The 21,485-nt window shown below is 44.0% G+C and overlaps 3 protein-coding genes across 4 annotated transcripts; 2 read left to right on the plus strand and 1 right to left on the minus strand.

The window, feature by feature from the left end:
- Positions 1–262: 262 nt before the first annotated feature.
- On the minus strand, positions 263–2,247 carry LOC136966119 (homeobox protein Hox-D11a-like). The gene is made up of 2 exons (XM_067260520.1): positions 1,539–2,247; positions 263–989 (listed from the first exon to the last, which is right to left on the minus strand). Exons 1-2 carry the CDS (start codon positions 2,134–2,136, stop codon positions 757–759), a joined length of 831 nt encoding a protein of 276 aa, XP_067116621.1. The 5' UTR covers positions 2,137–2,247; the 3' UTR covers positions 263–756.
- A 7,603-nt stretch (positions 2,248–9,850) lies between these two features.
- LOC136966499 (homeobox even-skipped homolog protein 2-like) lies at positions 9,851–11,512 on the plus strand. The gene is made up of 3 exons (XM_067261005.1): positions 9,851–10,208; positions 10,487–10,695; positions 10,973–11,512. Exons 1-3 carry the CDS (start codon positions 9,851–9,853, stop codon positions 11,510–11,512), a joined length of 1,107 nt encoding a protein of 368 aa, XP_067117106.1.
- A 2,277-nt stretch (positions 11,513–13,789) lies between these two features.
- Positions 13,790–20,471, plus strand: lnpk (lunapark, ER junction formation factor). Of its 2 annotated transcripts, none has more exons than XM_067260256.1 (12): positions 13,790–14,225; positions 14,572–14,613; positions 14,771–14,958; positions 15,292–15,350; positions 15,527–15,567; positions 15,660–15,743; positions 15,894–15,945; positions 16,140–16,352; positions 17,689–17,794; positions 17,904–17,974; positions 18,316–18,486; positions 19,632–20,471. In XM_067260256.1, exons 1-12 carry the CDS (start codon positions 14,199–14,201, stop codon positions 19,823–19,825), a joined length of 1,248 nt encoding a protein of 415 aa, XP_067116357.1. In that variant the 5' UTR covers positions 13,790–14,198; the 3' UTR covers positions 19,826–20,471. The 2 variants fall into 2 exon arrangements, with proteins under 2 accessions (XP_067116357.1, XP_067116358.1); XM_067260257.1 differs by lacking the exon at positions 19,632–20,471 and adding an exon at positions 18,926–19,133.
- The last annotated feature ends 1,014 nt before the right edge of the window (positions 20,472–21,485 follow it).

A 21,485-nucleotide genomic window follows, 5' to 3' on the forward strand; every position in this document is an offset into this window, starting at 1 on the left:
GCCGCCCTTACTGGATTGTCTAGACGGTTCAAGGTTTCCTAAATAGCCTTGGACTCACAGTCTATAGTGTGCAGGAACACAAAGCCTCCTTCAGACCTTTTAACCAGTCCGTTATTCTCTCCAGATTGGTGCCTAAATAAAACGTTTATCAATTAATGTATCAATGTTTTCTCGTTAATAGATATAAGCCTCTCTGAGATCCCATTCAAACGCGCCTCTTTAACTAAAGAAACATATCCGCTGTTATTTTGCATTGGTTTGGTTTTATTCAATCCTTCCATACTATATCACATGCGGACCACAAAAGAAAGGATCAGATATGCCTATAATTAAATTGCATGTAGCCTTTATGATTGTAGCCTACACTGGAGGTGCTCTCCGCAGGAACGCGCTGAAGCATCAAAGCTAACCAAAGAGAACGAAAACGAAATAAATAAAACAAGAACGCTGTAACGTTTTAGTCACACCGAACTGAACAAAAATAGATTGTCAAGATAATATCTCTCCAAAGAAATTAACCACTGAACATACATTTTTGCGAGGTTGTGATTGTTGAGGTATAAAGATACAGCATATGCTTAATAAAGACGCTTTGTCAACACGTAGGCTAATTCCATACATTTGCATAGTTTGCTGCTGTTGCAGCTATTATTGCAATGATCGATTTACAGTTCCTCTCGCCTTATCATGTGTCAGTGTAAGAGCCCCTGTCCTGTCAGTCAGGAGGACCAGCGTATTGTTTCACGTCCACCTCGGTTAGAAAAGAGGGTTCCCATTGAAATACTGAAGCCGGTCTCGATTTAGCTTCTTCTCCTTCATCCTCCTGTTCTGGAACCAGATTTTGACCTGTCTGTCTGAGAGGTTTAGCATACGGGACAGCTGCAACCTCTTTTCTTTGTTGATGTAAACGTTGAAAAAGAATTCTCGTTCAAGTTCTCGGATCTGGTATTTGGTGTAAGGACATCTTTTTTTTCTTGACTTCGATGAGTCTGGACAGAAACACAAAACAAAAAGTTTTACTGCATTGAGAACGCCACACACACTCACACACATACATGCACACACACACAATTACTTTAATTTCTGCACACTCGCGAAACTCATAATGCACACAAACAACAAACACGTTATTTGTTTGAAACTATATACTCTTCAGAAAAATATTCCACACCCTACTCAACACTCAACCGTACAGTAGGCTAATGAACTAACTTTCTATAGATCATGTTGGTCTACAAGTTACAAGATACACCCCATGAATCAGTATAACAGGATGAGTTCAGGCACTCGGCTTGAAACATTTTACTGGTAATATCTGAATTAAATTTGGTACTGATGTTATTATTATCTTCTTATTTCTATGGCGAAACATTGCTCAACTCCCTAAAGTCCAACAAACCCAGTTTTTCCTCGTAAACGTTTTAACAACATGGCTGCTCATTTGAAAAGCTGTATAAAAGGTTTGCATGCTTATAAAGAGACACATAAAACCACACGCGAATAGCCGATAACACATATTTAGTCCAGAGCTTACATACCAGATCCGCCGGTTCTTTCCTCTGTGTAGTCAGACAAAGGCGACTCCTCGGCCTTATTTAACTCCTGGTGCTCCGCCGTGAAGTCTGAAGACGGTTTACTAGTGGACTCCACTCCGGTTGGACTCGAGCTGTTCTTGCCATTGGAATGACTCGGTGGTCTCTCGGCGCTGGCAGCCTCGAAAAACTGGTCAAATCCAGAAGGCAAAACGCCATTCCTACCAACATTGGAGAGGAAATTGCAGGACGAATTTGTCCCACCGTGATGTGGGTACACCGCATCGTTTTTGAAAATCATGTCTGTCCGCCCCGAGGACGAGAAAATGTCTCTTTGCATAAGCTCCTCCGCTGAATAGTAAGAGGGGTAATTGCTTCGGTAATGCCATTTGCTTGGATGCTCGAGACCATAGTCCCTGTAAGACATTTCTCGCACAGGCTGCACTTGAGCTATGTTAGAGGAATAAGGAAAATTCATTTGGCACGCGGTACTCTGTGGTATAAACGGTGAAACGGACGAAAAATCTGGTCCCGAGACATAGTATGTGCAATTTGGCAAATACATATTTGACGTACTGTTGCCACGTTCATCATACTCCGTCATGTCTCCTAACAGCGAGGTCTATGAATTGCAACCGTGGAGTGCTAAACTTTATCTCTCTATTGCAGGCTTGTGGATAGAATCCGCGAGGGAGGGAAATTAGAAACGAAAGAGAACGTGCAATTCATCTTGATCGATTCTTGAGGTAATTGTGTCATGTGATCCGGTAAAGGAATGACCATCTATCAATATCAGCCATTAGGATCTATCTAGAGATATCGACTCAAGATATGAGTGCGCGTCTCTCCATTGGTTAGTTGTGGTCTAGTCCTGTCGAGCAGCTCCACATACCCTCTGCGAGCCAGGCAGGAGCAATCGCTGGCACGTGTGATCAGAGCTGAATCTGTCTTACATCAACCACACAGGCGTGCTTTAATGAACACGAGTGTGCACATTACTGTGGATTAAAAGAGAAGCACAGATTCCTATAGGCTACAGTATTTGAGACTTTTAACTATTAATTCATGCGTCTTTTTGACAGGTGTTGCTGTAAGGAGCATGGTTTACCGTCTGTCATTTCGCCTACAAATAGCTATGACTGAAGTTTTGCACTCACACGGAAACTTCATAACAACATTCAGTGGTTTTTAATCTTTTACGCACGACGCACAGGGATACATTAATGTAGTCAGTTCACACATTCATATAAAACAAGAAAGAATAAAACAGCCACAGCCTAAATAGCCTAACATATAGGCCTACATTTAAGTTGTCTCTCCTATTTCAAAAACGTCCTCATAAACATCCTTAAACCAAAATGATAACTTAATGTTTTATTTTATTTACCGTATCAGACGCATTTCTGTCCCGGACAAAAAGTAATCCTTAAAAAACTAAACAGAAACCCAAACAATTCTGGGCAAACCCAGCGTCCGGTGTGATGTCCATCTGTTCTCAATGCGGCGGAGCTGCGCTTCACACAGCCAAGTCTAAAACATCTTCTCTGGTGTTGAACATCCCGTGGTCTGGGGCTCTGACTGTCCGGCCAGCTCCAATAACTCAGCTCCCATCACTTTAGTGACCCAGACAAAAGGAAGCGTCGAGATGAAGTGTACATGCACACTGATTATGATACATCCGCGCCTTTGTTTGAACCGAGCTGGAAGGTGTTGGTTATAACAGACAACTGGGGGGATGGATGTTTAGGAAACAAACAATACTTTTTCTCAGTGTTTCTGTTGGTGTGAGGGATAGAGCATAACGGTGTACCGTTTACAGAAAGGCACAAAAATGTATAGGCTGCTGTATGGGTTCAAACAGGCGTTGACAAACTAAGCCTGTTTATTCTAGATATATTAATTTCTCCATTAACAGAGAAATTTTGCTATGTTCTGTAAATTGAGAGAAGTAATTTTCAATAATCATTGAATGACTTTGACATAAAAATCCATCAACAAAGCGCCATCTAATCGAATTTGAAGAGCCGGTCTCGTGCAATTTTGTCATATATGCTAAAGTCTTTAACCTTTAACTTTATGTTATTAACACACAATAGAAATATATCAACATTGCATCTGTGTAAATTGTAAAGAAAAAGTGCGTTTTGAAATCTATGTGGCTTAGAATATGTCTCAATATTTGACATATTGCATCAATGTCTGATTAGTAGGGGATGCGCTAGGCCTATATTTATTCTTAATCACATAAAAAACGGCATAATTTGTTTACAAGCAATTCTCAGAGGTATTCACACGCTGCCACGTGGGCCTATACCTATATTCTGTGTTATTACCAAATACAAGCTATAAGCACTGAGAGAACACATGGGAAAACTCCCATTTATTTCTGATTAGGCTACTATTAATTATATGACCATGCTTCCAGACCGTATTACTCTTTCCCACAGGCACACATTTCCCTCTGCTCTGACAGTTTAGTTTTATACCATGTTATGTTTGTGTGCACAACACAAGCGTAATGTAATACAAGTTTTGAATTCGATGTTGCATGTTTGTATTATTTACTGCAGTAGGCAGTGTGCCACTGAAATATTGCACATTTGCATCATGCTTAACAAATGCGAAACCTTCTCTTTGTGACGTGTGTGCGACCTTGAGTGTGCATACCTTTCAACTTTCAAACAGTGTTCCTTTCTGGCTTTTATCAAAAAGGGAATATCCAATGAGTGCATTTACAATGTATAAGTACAACATATTTGTCACTGATTATACATACAACACTTTGGTTGGCTTATATTGTCTCTTTGGTGTTGTGTTAGCCTTATTTGGCTGCGTGTAGCCTGCAATAGGCTGCAGAAAGTCAAAGTTAGCTGACATTTACGTCACATTTTATACCTTTAACATATGTAAAACAAATAAATACAAACAAGCGCAGTCTTGTTCCGTATTCTCATAAATATTACTTTCTAATGTTATTTTATCAATTGCTTTCTTTTATTTGTGCTGCTGATCAACATACCGCATGGATTGCATGTCAATGGCAAAACAATGGCAAGACCCAGGTCCAGGCTTGGCCTACGCTGTTTCTGAAGATAACATCAGAATATGTCTGCTGGCTCCAATAAAAAGCTGCTTCCTGTCCGAAGTTTCTAAAGAGCTCATGCCAATAAACTGCGGACAAACTGTTGTTGTTGACGTTCTAGGGCTGTCACGTGATGTCTGATAGCACAATTCAGTCCTGAAACAGAAGGCCAAAGGCACGGACATCAACTTGCACTGTTGATCGTTAAAGACGTTTTCTTTAAAGGAAAATACTATATTCACTACAGACTACCCTTATGTTGTGTTCTGTGGGACCCATTTTCAAAACATGTTTAAAATGTTCAAACAATGTTTGTTAAATGTTACAAATAGGCTAAAATGAAATATTTTTTCCACCGGGGACTCATTTTCTGTAAAGAACATGTAAAAGAACACCACCCTCACACACACATTTATTTGACTACATAGGCTATATTGTGGCGTTTCGGGTTGGGGTTATGGCCCGGACTTGGGTGTAGTTAAAATGTGTGTAGGTGAAGTCAAAATATAAATTCACTCTGCCTTCCTCTTCTTAGGTTTTCTGTAAAAAAAAAACAACAACAACCTGCCTGTCTTCTTGCCTAAATGTCTCTTGATTTTGTCGAAGTATTTATTCTTTGTAGTGTGTGAAACAAAAATGGCTGGCGGGATCATAGGCCTACATTGTAAAATATTTATGTCTACTGTTTTCCACTGCCACCACAAGGTGAAAATATAGAAGTTTAAGCACAACATGAGTTGTATACACCTAGGTATATAGTGATAAATAGTTAAGTCTAAAAACTGCACTGGTCAGTCTGCTGAGTAAGCTAGTTTATAAGAGACGTTGGCCAACGTATATAGTTGACCGTCTTTTAAAACATCTATGCCCACTATCAGCCTTGGTCTGCTGGGTAAACAGACATGGTGTTTCAGAATATCTTGATGAATATGTTTACTTCTGCCTTTCCCGGCAGGTTGTGGAGAAGTCTCTTATGGTTTGTTCATGGTCTGCATTTTAAAGCGTTACCATACAAGTCTGGAAAACGAACATTCACAAACCACAGCGTTGTCTCTATTAGAGTATGAATAGTGTGTAATGTGCGTGTGTTTGTGAAGTAACCATAGGCTATATCTTAGCTCGAAAAAGTCAAGGTCAAACAGTTTTTATCCAGCTGACGTTTCCTTCTCAGTTGACGGCTTATTATAATGTCACTGCTTTTACACAGGTCTAGCCGGCCAAATTAGTTTATATTGCAAGGCCGTAATCATAATACATATTGGGGGGGACACATCCCCCTAATATTCAAATCTGGTCAAAATGTCGTCGTCGTCGTCGTCCCCCCCCACAATATATTGATGTAAAAATATAAATGTGCTACGCTACGACAGGCAACCACGCACGCATTTAAAAAAAAATCGTCCTCCCCAATGTTGACTCCATGGCTACGGCCTTGTTATATTGACTGGATTTCTGTCATCTGTAAAGCATAGGCTATAGCCTACACGAGTAGTTGTTTCTTATTGAACTAACTGACAAGATTTGTTTATGCTGAGGCTCTACATTAAAGCACAGTCACTGATTTAAAGCTAAATACAGTTAACCTTTTGCATTATTGACCTGAAAAATAAACCTGCAGAGTAGTGCGGACGACAAGGGAGGAATTTTAACGGTATTTGAAGGTTACTGTCTAATTAAATCGAGCAGTTCAGCGTCATGAAATTATAGTCCAGGCTTAAACCTGTTCAAAAACACATGGAATTGTAGCCTATGGTTTTATCCGTTTTCCTTACTGAATAAAGCGTTCTGGTTCACTTCAAATAGAACATTTTACACCCCGTCATATAGGCTATACTATGCAATGGTTATGCATGCTGCAAACCAAGATAAACGAAGAAGTCTGAATCACTTTTGATGAATTTCGTTGCAAATACGGTTTAATGAAGAATTAATACTTACATTTATGGTTATTTAAGTGTTACAACTCTATAGGCATCTGAAAGCATCAGCCACCTTAACAAATATCTCCATCCCTTCGTGATTACTTGTCGAAGTGTAGCTATAGCATGAGGTTCAAATTCAAATACAAGTCTCGAGGCCGACTAGTTCTGGAACATACAGCTATGCTGCGAAAGACGTATCGTCTTATTTACAAACAATGTAGCCTATTCGTTATGGATCATACGTTGTGATTTTTTTGTTCGTTCAATTTGTTTTATTTATTCGGACATGTTTGACAAGGTTTCGTCTTGTCATGTGTTTATCTCTATGCCTCATAGAAGTAGCCTATTTTAACCCCACAGCCTATAGTCTAGGCCAGGCTCTAGTAGCATTTAAGGCTACTTAACCAGCTAGAATAATATTGAAATGAACGCATAGTATCAAACACGAATTCATAAACGTGTTGTATATGTAGGCTACACATGCAGAACGTATTTTCTCCAAAATACCAATTGGAGGGATTTAGTCAATTAGGCATGTAGCAAGCCTATTACAATTAAGGTAGCCTATAGCCTAATCAAAATGAGTTTACTGGCAGTGCTGCAAATGAGAGACCAGTTTAACACCACGTAAAAAAGACACATTGCACAGCTTTTTTAAAGCTTTGAAATATTTAGCCTTTGTTTCATAACAAAGGCCAAGTGTTTGCTATTATGAAAAATATATAGGCTTTATAACGTTTCCTTGGGCCTATTTGTTTAGTTATGCAAGTAACTTAACGAATAGCCTACTTATTTCTGAGGTCGTTCACATTTGTGACATTAAAAAAGCCCACGATGTAAATTGTAGGCATAGCCTACAAAATTATTAAATAAAAAGGTCAGTATGGTTTGTTACTAGCCCAAAACACTGTTCAATCAGGAGACATCGATTAACTTCTAGGTATCAGGAGGTTAAAACAAATCCATTTGTAAATATGATTTTGTTCATTTTATAACCCATCCATATGGTTATATCAGTTTAATTAGCCTACAGGATAGTTTCCAAGGATATTAGGCTCGACATGCCAAATACATAGGCCTACTATCAACATCGGAAACAATAGGCCCTAGGCTATTGCTTAGCCTTCACGTAAATGTCTTACAAGACAGTTGTGATTATTCGGTTGCAAGAAACGATAAAGTTTCACAAATAGGGCCTACATTAATTTGCTTTGAGCACAACAGTAAATTTATATATATTTGCATGTGATGACTGTTTGATCCAAATAAATCAGTTGCAGTGTATGTAGACAGACAGTTTTTTTTCAAAAGTCACTTTTTGGCATGACACCGGAGGATTATGGCACATTTCTGAGGAGAAGTATAGCCTAAGTGAGCCAGTGTCTCAGTTGGAAGCAGTGACCAGGAAACTATGGAGAGGCAAGATTAAGGACATTTATGATAGGCTATATCTGTACATTTGTTGAGGTGATCTATTTTGCAATTATCCTTATGACTATGATTTTACCTGATCTGTGCCCGAGTAGCCTATCCAGTGCTTTCAAACAGTTTACCGCGGACGGGAATCACTTTTTTGGGGCAGAAAGTTACCTTTGATCTGAATTAGCTAGTTCTGGCACATCGGCTACCTAAACTCCAGTCTTCGGAAGCAGTTGATACATTTGCAGTACACGGTTTAGGTTGAAAAGACCCAGTAGCCTGGCACCTGGTCCCCCTCTGGTGCCCGTCCCTCACACAGCCCTCCGTAAGCCAGACCCACTACGGCCAGCCTGGGGAGAGTGGAACGTCTCCTCAAAGTGAGTTCCGTTCTCCACCTCTGTTTCAAAGGTTGTGTGTGTGTGTGTGTGTGTGTGTGTGTGTGTGTGTGTGTGAGAGAGAGAGAGAGAGAGAGAGAGAGAGAGAGTTGGTGGAGGTGGATGGTGGTGAGGGGGGTTGCATTCCAGAGAAGTGGAAGGCGGTGGGATGAAAGACCACTCCTCACACATGTGGACGATATGCGTCCCCAGCGACATTCACGGTCATGGTTTTGATACGTCATGTCCATGGCGTTTTAGTCCGAGCTGCAAAGTCCGCAAGTGTTTATGCGGTGAACGAACACTAACTGAGTAGAGTTGACACGCCATCTAGTGGTAAAGGAGGGGACACTTTGCTGGCTGCTAAGGCCCTTCTAATCTTCTTGACACAGAATTCTGAGGAATTGAGAAAGTGAATGAATAGAGTAGATGGGGCTGGAAGGAAGGATGGAAGACAGGAATTAATGAAGAAGGATGAGCTTTGGATAAAAGCGTCTGCTAAATGAATAAATGTAAATGAGAGAGAGACGTCAAAGACGCAAGGAAGTGTGCTTTGAACCATGAGTTTCAGATTGCTTCAACGCAAGACCACTAGATGGTGCCAACAGTTCAACACAGTCGGTCTGACATAACTATCTCTCAACAAAGCTCTACTTGACCAGCTACTTGTAGTTAACCCTAACCCTAACCCTGTTCAAGGAGATTGCATTTAGGGCTCAAGAGGGACACCAGTTCCCTGGATAGCATGTAGGGCCATGCATGTCTGTCCGACTCTATAACAGTTAACAAATACAGGCGCTCAGCAGAAAACTTTTTTTTCCCAGATAGCAGAAACCCAGTGTCCTTGCATGGAGCAAAAGGTTGGTTCTGGACATCGTCACGGACGCGGACATACTGCTGCTCTGATACAACGGAGGGACCTTTACCAACGATTATTGCTTTGATTTCTGATTTTCCCGGGGTCCAAGTGTTAACTTAAAATGCATGCACTTTAGACCACTGCAAACCACAATAAAGATATGACAAATACATTTGTTTCTGTTTATTTAGCAGGGAACAAAAAGTACGTGTGTAGGCTTACGTGTGTGTGTTGTTGGTTGTTGTATTTTTTTTTTGGGGGGGGGGGGGGGGGGGGGGGGTAGGCAGTAGCTGATGCGAGCAACTGCAGATCAGATCCCCATAATTAGGAAGGGGGGAGGAGAGGAGATAGCTGGGCTTTCCTTCATAACCTGCCTGTCAACTCAGCGGTATAGTGGCCAGACTTGAGAGGGAAGGCACAGTGACGTGCTGGTGAGGAGAGAGGAAAAGAAGAATCATATATCTTATCTGCAGTTTATACCTGCAGGCCAATCTACATCTAGGGATCTCTGAATGTGTATTTTCGTGGATTAGAAAGCAATCCTTTCTGGAACTTTGAGATGCAGAATTTGGGTCTGGAGAAGTCACCCAAAATCTAAATTCAATAGACTTGGGGGTAAAGCCTTAATTCTGTGAGTTGAGTCAGTCGTTTCAAGCAGCCTGATGGATATCGCGCAGAAGGAGCTTGGCCTGGTGGAGCGAGCCAGGCTTCACAGCTCCATTGGCGGGAAATGTCCCACTTGCCTCTCAGAGCCACGGGAACACCCAGTGTTAGGGACTCATGAGAGCCTCAACCCCACGGTTTCCAGTGGACATGTCAGTCTAGCCGCTGAGTTTGGAATCAAGAGACTTTTAAACCCGTTTCACACAGGAGATATGGACGCTCGTGTGGAGATAACATCGTCCACTGACCTGACGAGGAGTGTGAAGTCGGAGCTGTCTCCGAAGTCAGACGCGGACAGCTTTGTGGAGGTTGGTTGTCCTCAGTCACCGGACAGCCGCAGCTCGCCAGAAGTCGGAGGTAGCCTTTACATGTTTCTATAATTGGAGCCTGAAATAAACCCAATATAGCCTAGAGTTTACAGTATGTGATTGATGAAATATGTTTTGCCTGTTCAGAATCAGTATATATAGTAGGGCCTAATAGTCAACATGTGCAGGTTTACAGGTGATTAAATAAACGTTTCCTAAATATTGGTCTGTTTGAGTGTAGACTACGCATTATACTTGGAAAATTATTATGTGTCTCCTTGCTTTTCATGTATGCTATAAAAGCTATTCTTTTGTTTTTTCTCCCAGGGTTCTCTCACAGCAGTTCTGAATCCCCACACACCACAAGCACATCCTTTAACGGCTGTTTGAGCTCGGAAGTCAGACGGTACCGCACAGCTTTCACCAGAGAGCAGATTGTGCGACTGGAGAAGGAGTTCCGCAGGGAGAGCTATGTTTCCAGACCAAGAAGGTGTGAGCTGTCCTCCGCTCTCAATCTGCCCGAGACAACGATCAAGGTGCTTCCAGACGTCTGGTGGGGGGGGCTTGAGAATTTCATTTCTAACAAAAATGTCACTGAACAAACGAGTAATTTCCAAACTGATTAGACAGGAGATTGTGGGAGAGGTTGCATTGTCCCCGTCAACTCTGCATTGCACCCCCCATGGTGTCCAAGTCATGAAAGTAAAGAAGTTTTGAGGAAGCTATGACTTCTGTCCATTTGGCTGAAGCCTAAACAGCAACATACTGTTTCTATAGACCCTCAGGTGTAACTCTCTTGGTGTCATCTTTCAGGTGTGGTTTCAGAACCGGCGAATGAAGGACAAGCGTCAGCGCGTGGCCATGTCCTGGCCTCATCCGTCTGACCCAAGCTTCTACACATACATGCTTGCCGGCGGCATACCGCTCCCATTCCAGCCTCACCTGCCTCTTCCCTATTTCCCACACCTGGGAATGACTGGGGCTGCAACACCAATACACCCACTGGACTCTTTCCATGCACTACCGCATCCTTACTCGCGCCCGGAACTACTCGGTAGCCTCCGGCACCCCAGTTTCCACCAGTCTCACAGAGGACTCGAGAGCTGCGTCCCAGCAGTGTCTGAAGTGGCCAGTGTGCCATTAAACCACCACAGGCCATGCTTGTGTCTTGGCTGCTACAGTAGCAACCCTGGCCTTGGCCTCCTGCACAAAAGGAGCAGCAGCTCAGAGTTCACATGCCCAGCAGCAAACCAGAAGTCAGATGGTAGATCTTTCTACTCTCCGGCTGTTCTCAATACGTCATCGCAGGTCCCGAAAGAGGAGTCCCCGCTTACCAGAAAGGGACTTCTGTAAGCCGGCACATCACGCACCCTTATTAAACCATCGGAAAGCATATATTTTCTGTCAATCCGTTTAGATGCTGCTCCTCTCTTTTGTGATGAATTTAACCGTACGGTCTCTCATGGGAACACACGGCGGAGCCGCAAGCGGAGAGAAAGGATTGGGAGCTTCACGTTGAGCAGCTCACACAGGGACAGACCAATTAGAGACGTCATGTCAGAGCCCACAATGTTCAGCTTTGGCATGCTGGTCTGGAATCACTCACCAGGGCACTCAGACAGACACGTGACCGACACCTCCAGGGGCATCCTATCATGACAACCCACGCGGGATATCATTAGGCCACCGAGTGACTGCATTTCCATAAAAGATATGCAATTGCGCCCTTTAAGCCTAAGAATTGCAAACACATGCACACAAACTGTAGAGGCTATAACGGTTTAGGACTATAAATATTGTATGTAATTAGCCCTGAGGACATTTAAAACATAGATTTTAAAGACAAACAACTATGTTGGATTGCAAACTGAACTTGCTTTGAAAATCTAGAAATTCAGTTTCATCCAAACAAAGGCCTTTTACATTCAATGGGAAAGCCTTCAAATGACCACCACAACATGCACAAACAATGGTTTGCCGGAACACACCCATTACACTTGTTATAATATTGTATTGTTACTGTCAAACACCATGAAGCCTATAATGAAAAACGTAGTTTGTGCTTCAGTATATTATGGGTTGTGGTGATCTTTAGAATGTCCTTTATTTGTATGATTTTCACATTTTTTTGTTTGTTTAGAATACACCTTTGTTAATATTTTAAAGGGTATACAGTAGCCTATATTGTGTGTATAAATTAATTGTAGGCTATTTATTTTAAGTCTGAAAATAAGGAATGGAATAGGCCTAGGTATTGTGTCTCTTTCCTTAAAATTCACAGGCACTTTGCCCATTTATCTCTCTCGGTTTGGCGGTGGGTTTTGCGGGTTTTGGAGTAGGCCTATGAGAGCATCGACAGACTTCTAATACCCTGCATTATTAAATAGTAACATGTTATAATAGCCAACAAAGCCTATTCATTCAGGAATTTAAAGAAGAATAGTGGTAAAATATATCTAAGCAAAACAATAGCCAATAGGCTCGAAGTTAGCTTTTGGAAACGATAAACTCGTTGGAGCCTGTGTACAGGCTACCTGCATATTTCTAGACATTTCTTCTCCGTTTACAGACCAGCGAAACTCGCTCGTTCCGCTCTTGATTGATAAGCTTATTAACGTGTGTTCATGTAAGCGTGACAAGGGTGCATATGTTTGGAATAATGTTTTACTTAACGGACTGTGAGCCAGAACCGACAACAGCTGGAGGCTCTCCCGTGGTGCTCCCACATTCAACTGAACGTGCCATTCATGTTTAGGCAATAGACCTTGAAAATGTTGTAAAACGAAAATTTCGATAATTATCAAACATTTCTGTCACTTTAGTCAAACGAACTTCCCCGTCATTTTCAGAGACCTCCAATGTAAAAGTAAAAAAGAGGATGCCATTGGTGCCGATGTCATGCCTTTAAAATGCTGATTAATGTCATTAAATAAAAATAATGGCTTATCCAACTTAATAGCCTATAGGGATGAAATGGGATGAAATCAACAGTAAGTTTGATGGAACACTATGCATGGAAACGAGTTGTACACCAGTTCTCTCTGTGCCAACTGCCTCTAAAACTCACTGTTTATACTACTGTTATTTCTATACCGGTGTTAAAACGAAAGATTTCATACAGCCTATTTGGACCACCTTGGGCATTCTTTGAGGTTTTGGAGCCCACAAGGGTAGGTGTCTCATCAACAATTTCATGGATATTGTTAAAACTTTTTACGGTTCCAGTAGGCCAAGAGACCTAGATTTATAATGCCTCAAATACATCAACATGAGAGTAATTATGAATGGTTCTTGCTTTTAGCGCTCCACTGCGAGATTGAAACTCGACCCAACACATCTAACCTTTGATTCAATGTGGATTATTGCTTTGAGCTAGGCTATATATAATTTATTGTTAACTCAAATACTTTTGCCATCATTAAAACAATATAATTGGTTAATCAGTGGAGATGTTCTTCTTTAAAATCGACAAAAGGGGGTTGTACCCAAACTACAACGCAAAGTGCTCTGGGAGAATCTCTGTGTTGTTGTCTGGCACGCTGGCAGAAACGACGTCATCTTACCACAAGAGCTCGCTGCAAGGCACCCGGTTAGCTGAGACGTGAGTATGCTGGATCTAGTAGCTAACGTTGAGTTGGCTGGCTGGCTTGCTGGCATCATAATGTATATAGACGCAAACTGCTTGTACATCTGGAATTAAACAATATTTGCGAATTTCATTAGCCAAGTTTTGGTCTGAGATTTGCTAGCATTGATAGCTAGCCAAGCTAGCTAGTGCTAACTACAGCTACAGTACAATAAGCCGTTTTCGCTTGCTTGCTAGCTGTTCTTCTAGCAAGCCAGCATCAGCTGTCTCGTGTCCTTATAACCCATTAGCTAACGTTAATTATCATCGTAAATAGGTCCAGAAAATGCTTAGCTGACTACGCTCATCTAATGTTAAGCTCGTTTTCAAAAGCTTCCAGTTAGCTAAGATCTAGCTATCACCGGTGAAGGCAGTCCCTGGGAACGGAGAGATCTTCTAGGGGTGTCTGCAGAGATGGGGGCTCTCTTATCCCGGTGGAAGGTACGTATGCACCTTTGCCATTTAATCACTTTTGTGGCATGCTCCCTTCTGTCTTCCCGGTCAACTGGTCCTTAGCCCTAGAACAAAGGTAACTCCATTAAGATCTGACCACGATCAGCAACTGATCGTCGGCTCCGGGCATGAGACTAGGAACTGGCTGATCTGGCCTACATTGTGTTGAGATCACAGCTGAATTTCGCTTCACCCTATATAACCTGTCTGTCATGCTTATTGCCTATTGGTTGTAATTTGATACTAACATTTGATTAGGCTTCAGCCCCAGCAATCATTTATTGTACTCATTCTGGTATTGATTGTTATGATTAACTATCTGGTGTTGCTCCAGACCAAGCAGACCACGGTGGAATTGCTGGAGAGCCTGGACAAGGTGAGTGGTGGCTGCATTACTGCATCCCTTCACTTCCTGGCTGGGAAAACAGTCAGCCAGACGTTACCACTTATCTACCTGTCTGACTGCTTTACACACTCAGCTGTTTGGCTGTGTGCGATTAGCCTTTCTAAGCAACGGTCCCACCTCTGCACAGGATATCAAGGACCTGGAGGAGTTTCGAGCCAAAAACCAGCGTCTGCAGAAGCTGTGGGTGGGCCGCCTGCTGCTCTACTCCTCCATGCTCTACCTGCTGGCCTGCCTCTGGGTCTACTGCTGGAACCTGCCGGAACAGTGGAGCTCAAAGCTCCTGATGGCCCTTCCCCTCCTCACCTTCCCCATCCTGTAGGTACTGGAGTAGGAGAGGGAGGATTGGAAGAGGCAGTGCCGGTCCTTCCTATAGGCGCCATAGGCAGCCGCCTAGGGTGGGGCGGGGTAGGTAAACCTTGCCTAGGACACCAAATGTGCTAGGACCGGCACTGGGAATAGGTAAAAAAGACGGGATAATATTCTACATAGGAGGGTAAGGGAAAGGAGAGAGGGAGGCATCTAAAAGGAGGGAAAACTAGGAAGTTGATTTTACTGTCACTCTTTCATCTAGACTAAATGCAATGAAATGTTCCATTACAAGCATTCGACCCATGCCCAGCTAACGCTAACTGTTGGTTGTCTACACAGAGTGTGGTTCATGAGGAAGCTGCTGCTTTTCCTGTTTACCAAGCGCACAGAGAGAAACAGTAAGCATGGCTCCTCCCGTCGATCCTTGACCCCGCCGTGACGAGCGTGGCATCACGCCTTCTTTCAGCGTCTGGCACTGTTCACATTCTGACCACCTGTTTGTCTGTCTCTCTCTGTGACTGGCCTGGGAATGTCTCTCTTAGTAGTTAACATTGTCTCATCAACTGTGTTTCAGATGACAAGCTAGAAGATTTGAAAGTTGAGAAGAGAAAGACCGTAAGTATGTGTGAGTGTGACGAGTGTTGCAATAGCCAGCTTTCCATATCAGGTGAAACCAACTTCTCCCGCTCTTGAAAAAAAAATCGCAGTTGGAGGAGGTGATGGAGAAGGAGACGTACAAGAACGCCAAGCTGATCCTGGAGAGGTTTGACCCAGAGGCCAAGAAGAGAGCAGTGAGTGATCTTCTCTGTCTCACCTTTTCTTTTTTAGAATTTGACCTTGTAGAGACCACACCAAGTCTAGTGGTTGTTTTGGGGTCTTTTTAATGCTTTACGAAGCTAGTCAAAGTAGATAATGGTTGATGTGCTGGTTGCCTCTATCAGGAGATGGAGTCTACACCTGTGAGGCCTCAAATGACGCCCAGACCAGGACAAGGTAAAGTACTTAATCACCACAGCAATTACACATACAATACAAACAAACACACACAGTTAGAGAGAGAGAGAGAGAACAATTAGAGAGGCGATTGATTTTCTTGCCTTGAGATCTGTCTCCTGTCTATGCCTGGTATCGATGAAGACGATGATGATATTTAGGGAGCCGTGGTAACCAGTTCCTTTCCCCCTCAGAGCTCCGTCAGAGAGGGGTGGCCATGAGACTCCCTGTCATGGGGACACCCATGACCCCCATGCCAGGGCTGGGTCCTGGAGCTACTCCTGCGGGCCCCCCCCTCCACGCGGCCCCTGGAGGGCCCCCAGAGAGGGGCTTGTCTGCCACCCAGCAGGACCTGATAAGGAGGCCCCCTTTCCACATGACCCCCGGCACTTCCATCCCCGGCATGGGTGAGTACACTCCTGACCCATGACCGCAATGCCTGTTAGGGTTGAGTTCAGCGTTTACACCTTCTAGGCCAGGGGTGGCTAACCAGTCCAGCATAAAGAGCCAAAAAAGAAAAAACGCACCATAGGAAAGAGCCACACATGCACGCCCGCACTACAACAGATCTAATGACAGTCATAATACAAAGCATAACAGTTTTTATACGACCGCACAGGGCCTTGCGCCACTGGGGGCCTCGCGCCTGCCTGGTTTGCAATCACAACGTTTTTTTTCTACTTTCAATATTTTGTTATACCTGTTATGGACTCGATGTGCTCTAAAATGAAATTCCCGTTTGTCAAAAAACCTTTATATATATATTTTCGTTCATGATTTACGTTTCACCACAGGGCGTTAGTGCACGCCCTGTGAGAGTGCGAGGAGGAAGGAGACGGCCGGGATAAACAAACGTCAGCTACAAGAGAGCGAGACCGATTTTGCATACATGAGTCGGGTGCTGAGAAAAGGAATACAACTAAAAAGAAGCAAGATTCGAGGATCGCTGGATACATTCGTGAGCACGTCTTGCAGAAATGGTGTGGCTCCGCGCGTGCGCAGGATAACAGCTGTTGGAATTATGGACAGTCCCCGTGCGGGTTGAAAGGGATTCTTGCGCGTGCATCACGTGTATGTCAATATACAGGGCCTCGCATGTTAAGTTCGCACAGGGCCTCGCACCCCCCCTGCGATGGCTTGTGTGGTTTGATTAAGTCTTAAACAATGATGTTGAAACTATGATTTTACCGACCGACGCATTACGAAATGCGAAAGGGTCCATATATATATATATATAGACAGTATATCTTTTTTATTCCTTTTATTTCCCCAGCCGCTCAGTAAGAGCCTCACAGGAGCAGGCAAAGTGCCGCATGCGGCTCGGGAGCCGCGGGTTCGCCACCCCTGTTCTAGGCCTAGCCCTTACTTCATAACCCCTGCCTCCTGCTTCCTAACTCCTGCCTCCTAGCTCCAATTTTCTGTTAGCTTTAGTCCTCTTTCAACTGGTGATCCGACATTCCAGCTCAGATGTAGTCATGCAGGCACTTGGATAACATGTTGATCCCCCTCGTGGTATGGATTAGATAAGCAGACTGTTGCATAAGCAGAGTGGTGGAATCTCATGTGTGGCTGTTGTGCTGGTCCTTAAACTTGTTTATTCTACACATGTCCAGCCCAGGGGGCACAGACCTCCAAGCACCTCTAAACAGCACCTCTGGAGAATGTATGGACACACACAGACATACTTCTCAATGTGAGATATAGCCTGTATTGCTTCTTGACATTTCCCTTCCCCTTTTGCAGGCTTCCACCCCCCCGGCCCTCCCCTTGCCAGGCCGGTGTTGCCACAGGAACGGGGTACGGTGGACCGTGTCATAGAGTACTTAGTCGGGGACGGACCTCAGAACCGGTGAGCAAGGGCCACCTGGGGCCCTACATAACATCAGGGGACAGGGACAGTACCTCCCCTTCAGGAGAGGGAGGGGACACACGGTCATCATCTGTCTCTATACCCCCAGGTATGCCCTGATCTGTCAGCAGTGTTTTTCCCACAACGGCATGGCTCTGAAGGAGGAGTTTGAGTACCTGGGTAAGATGCCTTTCCGGTGCTACAGAATCAATGCATCAACATTACATTGGCTTGATGTGGAGAGAATGTCCTTTCTGCTGGTCAGTTAACTGTACAACTATAGTTTTAAAAAAAACAGACTCCGTACTGTGTCGCTTTGGATAAAAGTGTCCGTTAATGAATACATTGCATTAGCACACATTTGCTCATAACTGTCACTATCGATTTCCATCTCTTTCCCTCTCTGCCTCTCACTCTTTAACTCTTTGTCCTTCTCTCAAAACTGACTCGATCTCTCTTCATCACTCTCCGACTTGATCTCTTCAACTGTCTCCCGCATGATCTCTGTCTTGCTCTGTCAGCATTTAGGTGTGCCTACTGCTACACTCTAAACCCAGCCAGGAAGACCCGCCCCCAGGCACCCCGTCTCCCAGAGTTCAGCTTTGAGAGGAGGCTGCGCTCAGAGTCTCCCTCCCCAGGGCCCGCAGCTGGTTCTGAAGCCAACACGGATGACAGCGCCCCCCCCTCTGGAGGTACGGTGGTTCAGTGTTTCCTCTCTCTCTGATGGGTTATGTTGTGATGTACACGTGTATGTGTGTGTGTGTGTTAGCAAAGTAGCTCTTCTTTAGCAGCCTAGTTAACTCTCATATCATAACCCTAAAATGTGTCATAGTTCAGTGCTCCATGTTTCCGTAGTTGTGATGCGTGTGCGTGTGTGTGTATGTATTTTTGATCAGCAAGGGAGTCAGATGGCTGAGTGGTGAGGGAGTCAAGCTAGTAATCTGAAGGTTACCAGTTCGATTCCCAGCCGTGCCAAATGACGTTGTGTCCTTGGGCAAGGCACTTCACCCTACTTGCTTCGGGGGGAATGTCCCTGTACTTACTGTAAGTCGCTCTGTATAAGAGCATCTGCTAAATGACTAAATGTAAATGTAACCATGGCTTAATCTGTTGTTGCTGTTGTTTGTGTAGCTGGTGAGAGTAAGAGAAGCTGTGCTCCCCTAGCCCCTGCCCCTTGGAGTTCAGTACACTCGAGCCTCCCCCTTCTGAACCTGGAGAACTGTCAGAACCAAGGTTATACCCAAGCTCAGTTGGGTCACTACACAACCTCTACCAGCAGCCCCCCTATTCTGGTCCAGAACTGACCAGGCCACAAGCTGGTCAGGCCATCTAGCTACCTCTAACAAGACAGTAAGCTAGACTACCTAGTTGCTGATAATCATACATCTAGCCAAGCAAGCTGGCTACTGCTAATCAGCTAGCTGGACTGGCTGCCTAGCTCTATCATTAGCCCACCGAACAGACTGAATAATTCTGGAACTTCTCCGCCACTTTGGTCTATGCTCATAGACCATCTGCCAATCACCATCCTCTAAGCTCAGGGTTGTCAAATCAACTGGCATGGGGGTCTTTTTTAACTAATGACATTATGGTTCCCTAACCAAGTGCATGTGAAATTGTGCTGTTTGATCCCACTAACCATAAGTGGTGAATCACGATGATTGTTGATCCCTGGGAAATCAAGAAAAAAAGGAATTTCGATTGCTTATTCCACCATGCATGCTGCTGATTGTGTAATCTTCTAGCTTTTCAAACCTCCCTCCTACCGGTTCCTATTTGTCTCTTCTCTCTCTCATTGGTGTATTGATTGACCTGATGTCTGTGTGTGTGTGTGTAGATGAGAGGGAGTGTGAGGGTCCGTCAGAGGAAGCCGAGGCCCAGGCTGAGGCCTCCTTGCTGGGAGAAGAGGAGCCGTCCCAGCTAGAGGAGCCAGAGCAGCCGGAGCCCACTGAGAGTGAGCATGGCGCCACCTGGAGGCCAGAGGAGGAACTACACCCACCCCAGCAAAACATAGTAGAGGACCTCAGCTAAACACCCCCTTCCTGTCTGGAAGACTTCCTTTTCCTGTCTGTGCTCTGCATAGCCTGCTTGTTGACTGGTCTTTTTACAGCTTGAATTCATTCAATATTTAAATTCTCTTGTTGGCTAGAGATTATACTTGATTTGATTCTGTATTTTCTTTGTAGTTGCACTAAAATCTTCATAGATGACCAAGATTGTTCCTTTGCAAGCATACCTTTTGGACTTGATTACTAAGGGGGTTTTCCCTGCATTTCTGTGTGACAAACCTCCATTATATGTGGAGATGCACTGCTCCCCCCTCCCCTGTCCACTCGTCTATCTGAACTCAGTGTGTGTGTGTGTGTACGGTTCTGCACTACGCTCATTGTGTGTGTGTGGCAGTACTGTTGTGCCTTTTGTGTAAGGATTGCTATGGCTACTCTTCAGCCTAGATAAGCCCGGTGTGTGTTTTTACATGAGGAAACTAGAAACAAGAGGACATCAGTGTTTAATTGTTTATTTATGCTTTTTTAAGGTACAGTTCACACCTCTCGTCCTCTGCCTATGATCTGTAAAAGAAAATCTGGTTGTAATGTGTCAAAGCAGCTCGACTGCCCAATTACAGAAAACGTCCCTGTCTTTTGTGTGTGCATGGCACGCCAATTAAAGTTTTAAACTGAAACCAGTCTTGGATCCCTTCACCTCTGGTGGCATGCCTGTCATGTCTGGAGACACCCATTTAAATCTCTCTCCAATCCTTCCCTCCACTTTTGTCTGCAGCTGGAGTAGGTTGTCCCCACCAGGTAAGCCCCCCTATATGAACCAGTGATCTTAGGAGGACAAGCTGTCTGGGGTAACCGCTTCTCGGAGTGTTCACTGGCGTGGTTCAGATCGCAATATGTTCCCACTCGCGTGTAACCTGGTAATGAGACTAGTGACATGCACCAACATGCACATGTTGCGACGAGAGGCTCACACACACAGGCACATCGTACAGTAGAGAGAGAGCAGCTGTGGCTACAGATGGTGATTCTATGGGTTCATTGCCACACCCCTTCTAGCCTCACCTTCTCTTCACAGGAAGCAGCCCTTGAGGTAGGAAGCCACTTATCCACAATGCAGCAAAGGGACCTTTGGGTCGAGAACTAGGAGCTACAGGCTCAGAAAGGAATTTCCTCTTCTTCGCTCTCTTATTCCATCCTTCTCACTCTATTCCTTTTACCTCTTTTTCTCCTCTAATGACAGACTGAGAGAAGCCCTTAACTTAGGCTGCCATGGCATGATTGGTATACTCACAGAAACACACACAAGCACAAAGTCCTGGCCCAAGATCTCCACAATATGCACAACAGTCAACACTGGAGAAAAGAGAAGATGTATTAACAAGACACACACTTCTGGCAGGGGGAGAGAATGAGGCTAGGCAGGTGGAACAGATCAGTTGAGAGATGTCTAGCTGTCTGAATGTTAACAGAGGGATTAGGTCAAGTCCTTTACCCTTCTCAGCTGCCCTCCTGTAGATGACAAAATCTTGATAGGAGACACGATCTCTCTCACATACTCTTTCTTTCTCTCTTTATTCACCCTCTTTTACTTACACTCTTTCATTATCTCCCCTCACACATATGCTATATGGTTCTCTTTCTCTCTCTCTTTCTGCATGATGTAACTGGCAAGGCTTTGATGTGAG

Source organism: Osmerus mordax, chromosome 22, assembly GCF_038355195.1.
Source record: "Osmerus mordax isolate fOsmMor3 chromosome 22, fOsmMor3.pri, whole genome shotgun sequence".
Lineage (NCBI taxonomy): Eukaryota > Metazoa > Chordata > Actinopteri > Osmeriformes > Osmeridae > Osmerus > Osmerus mordax.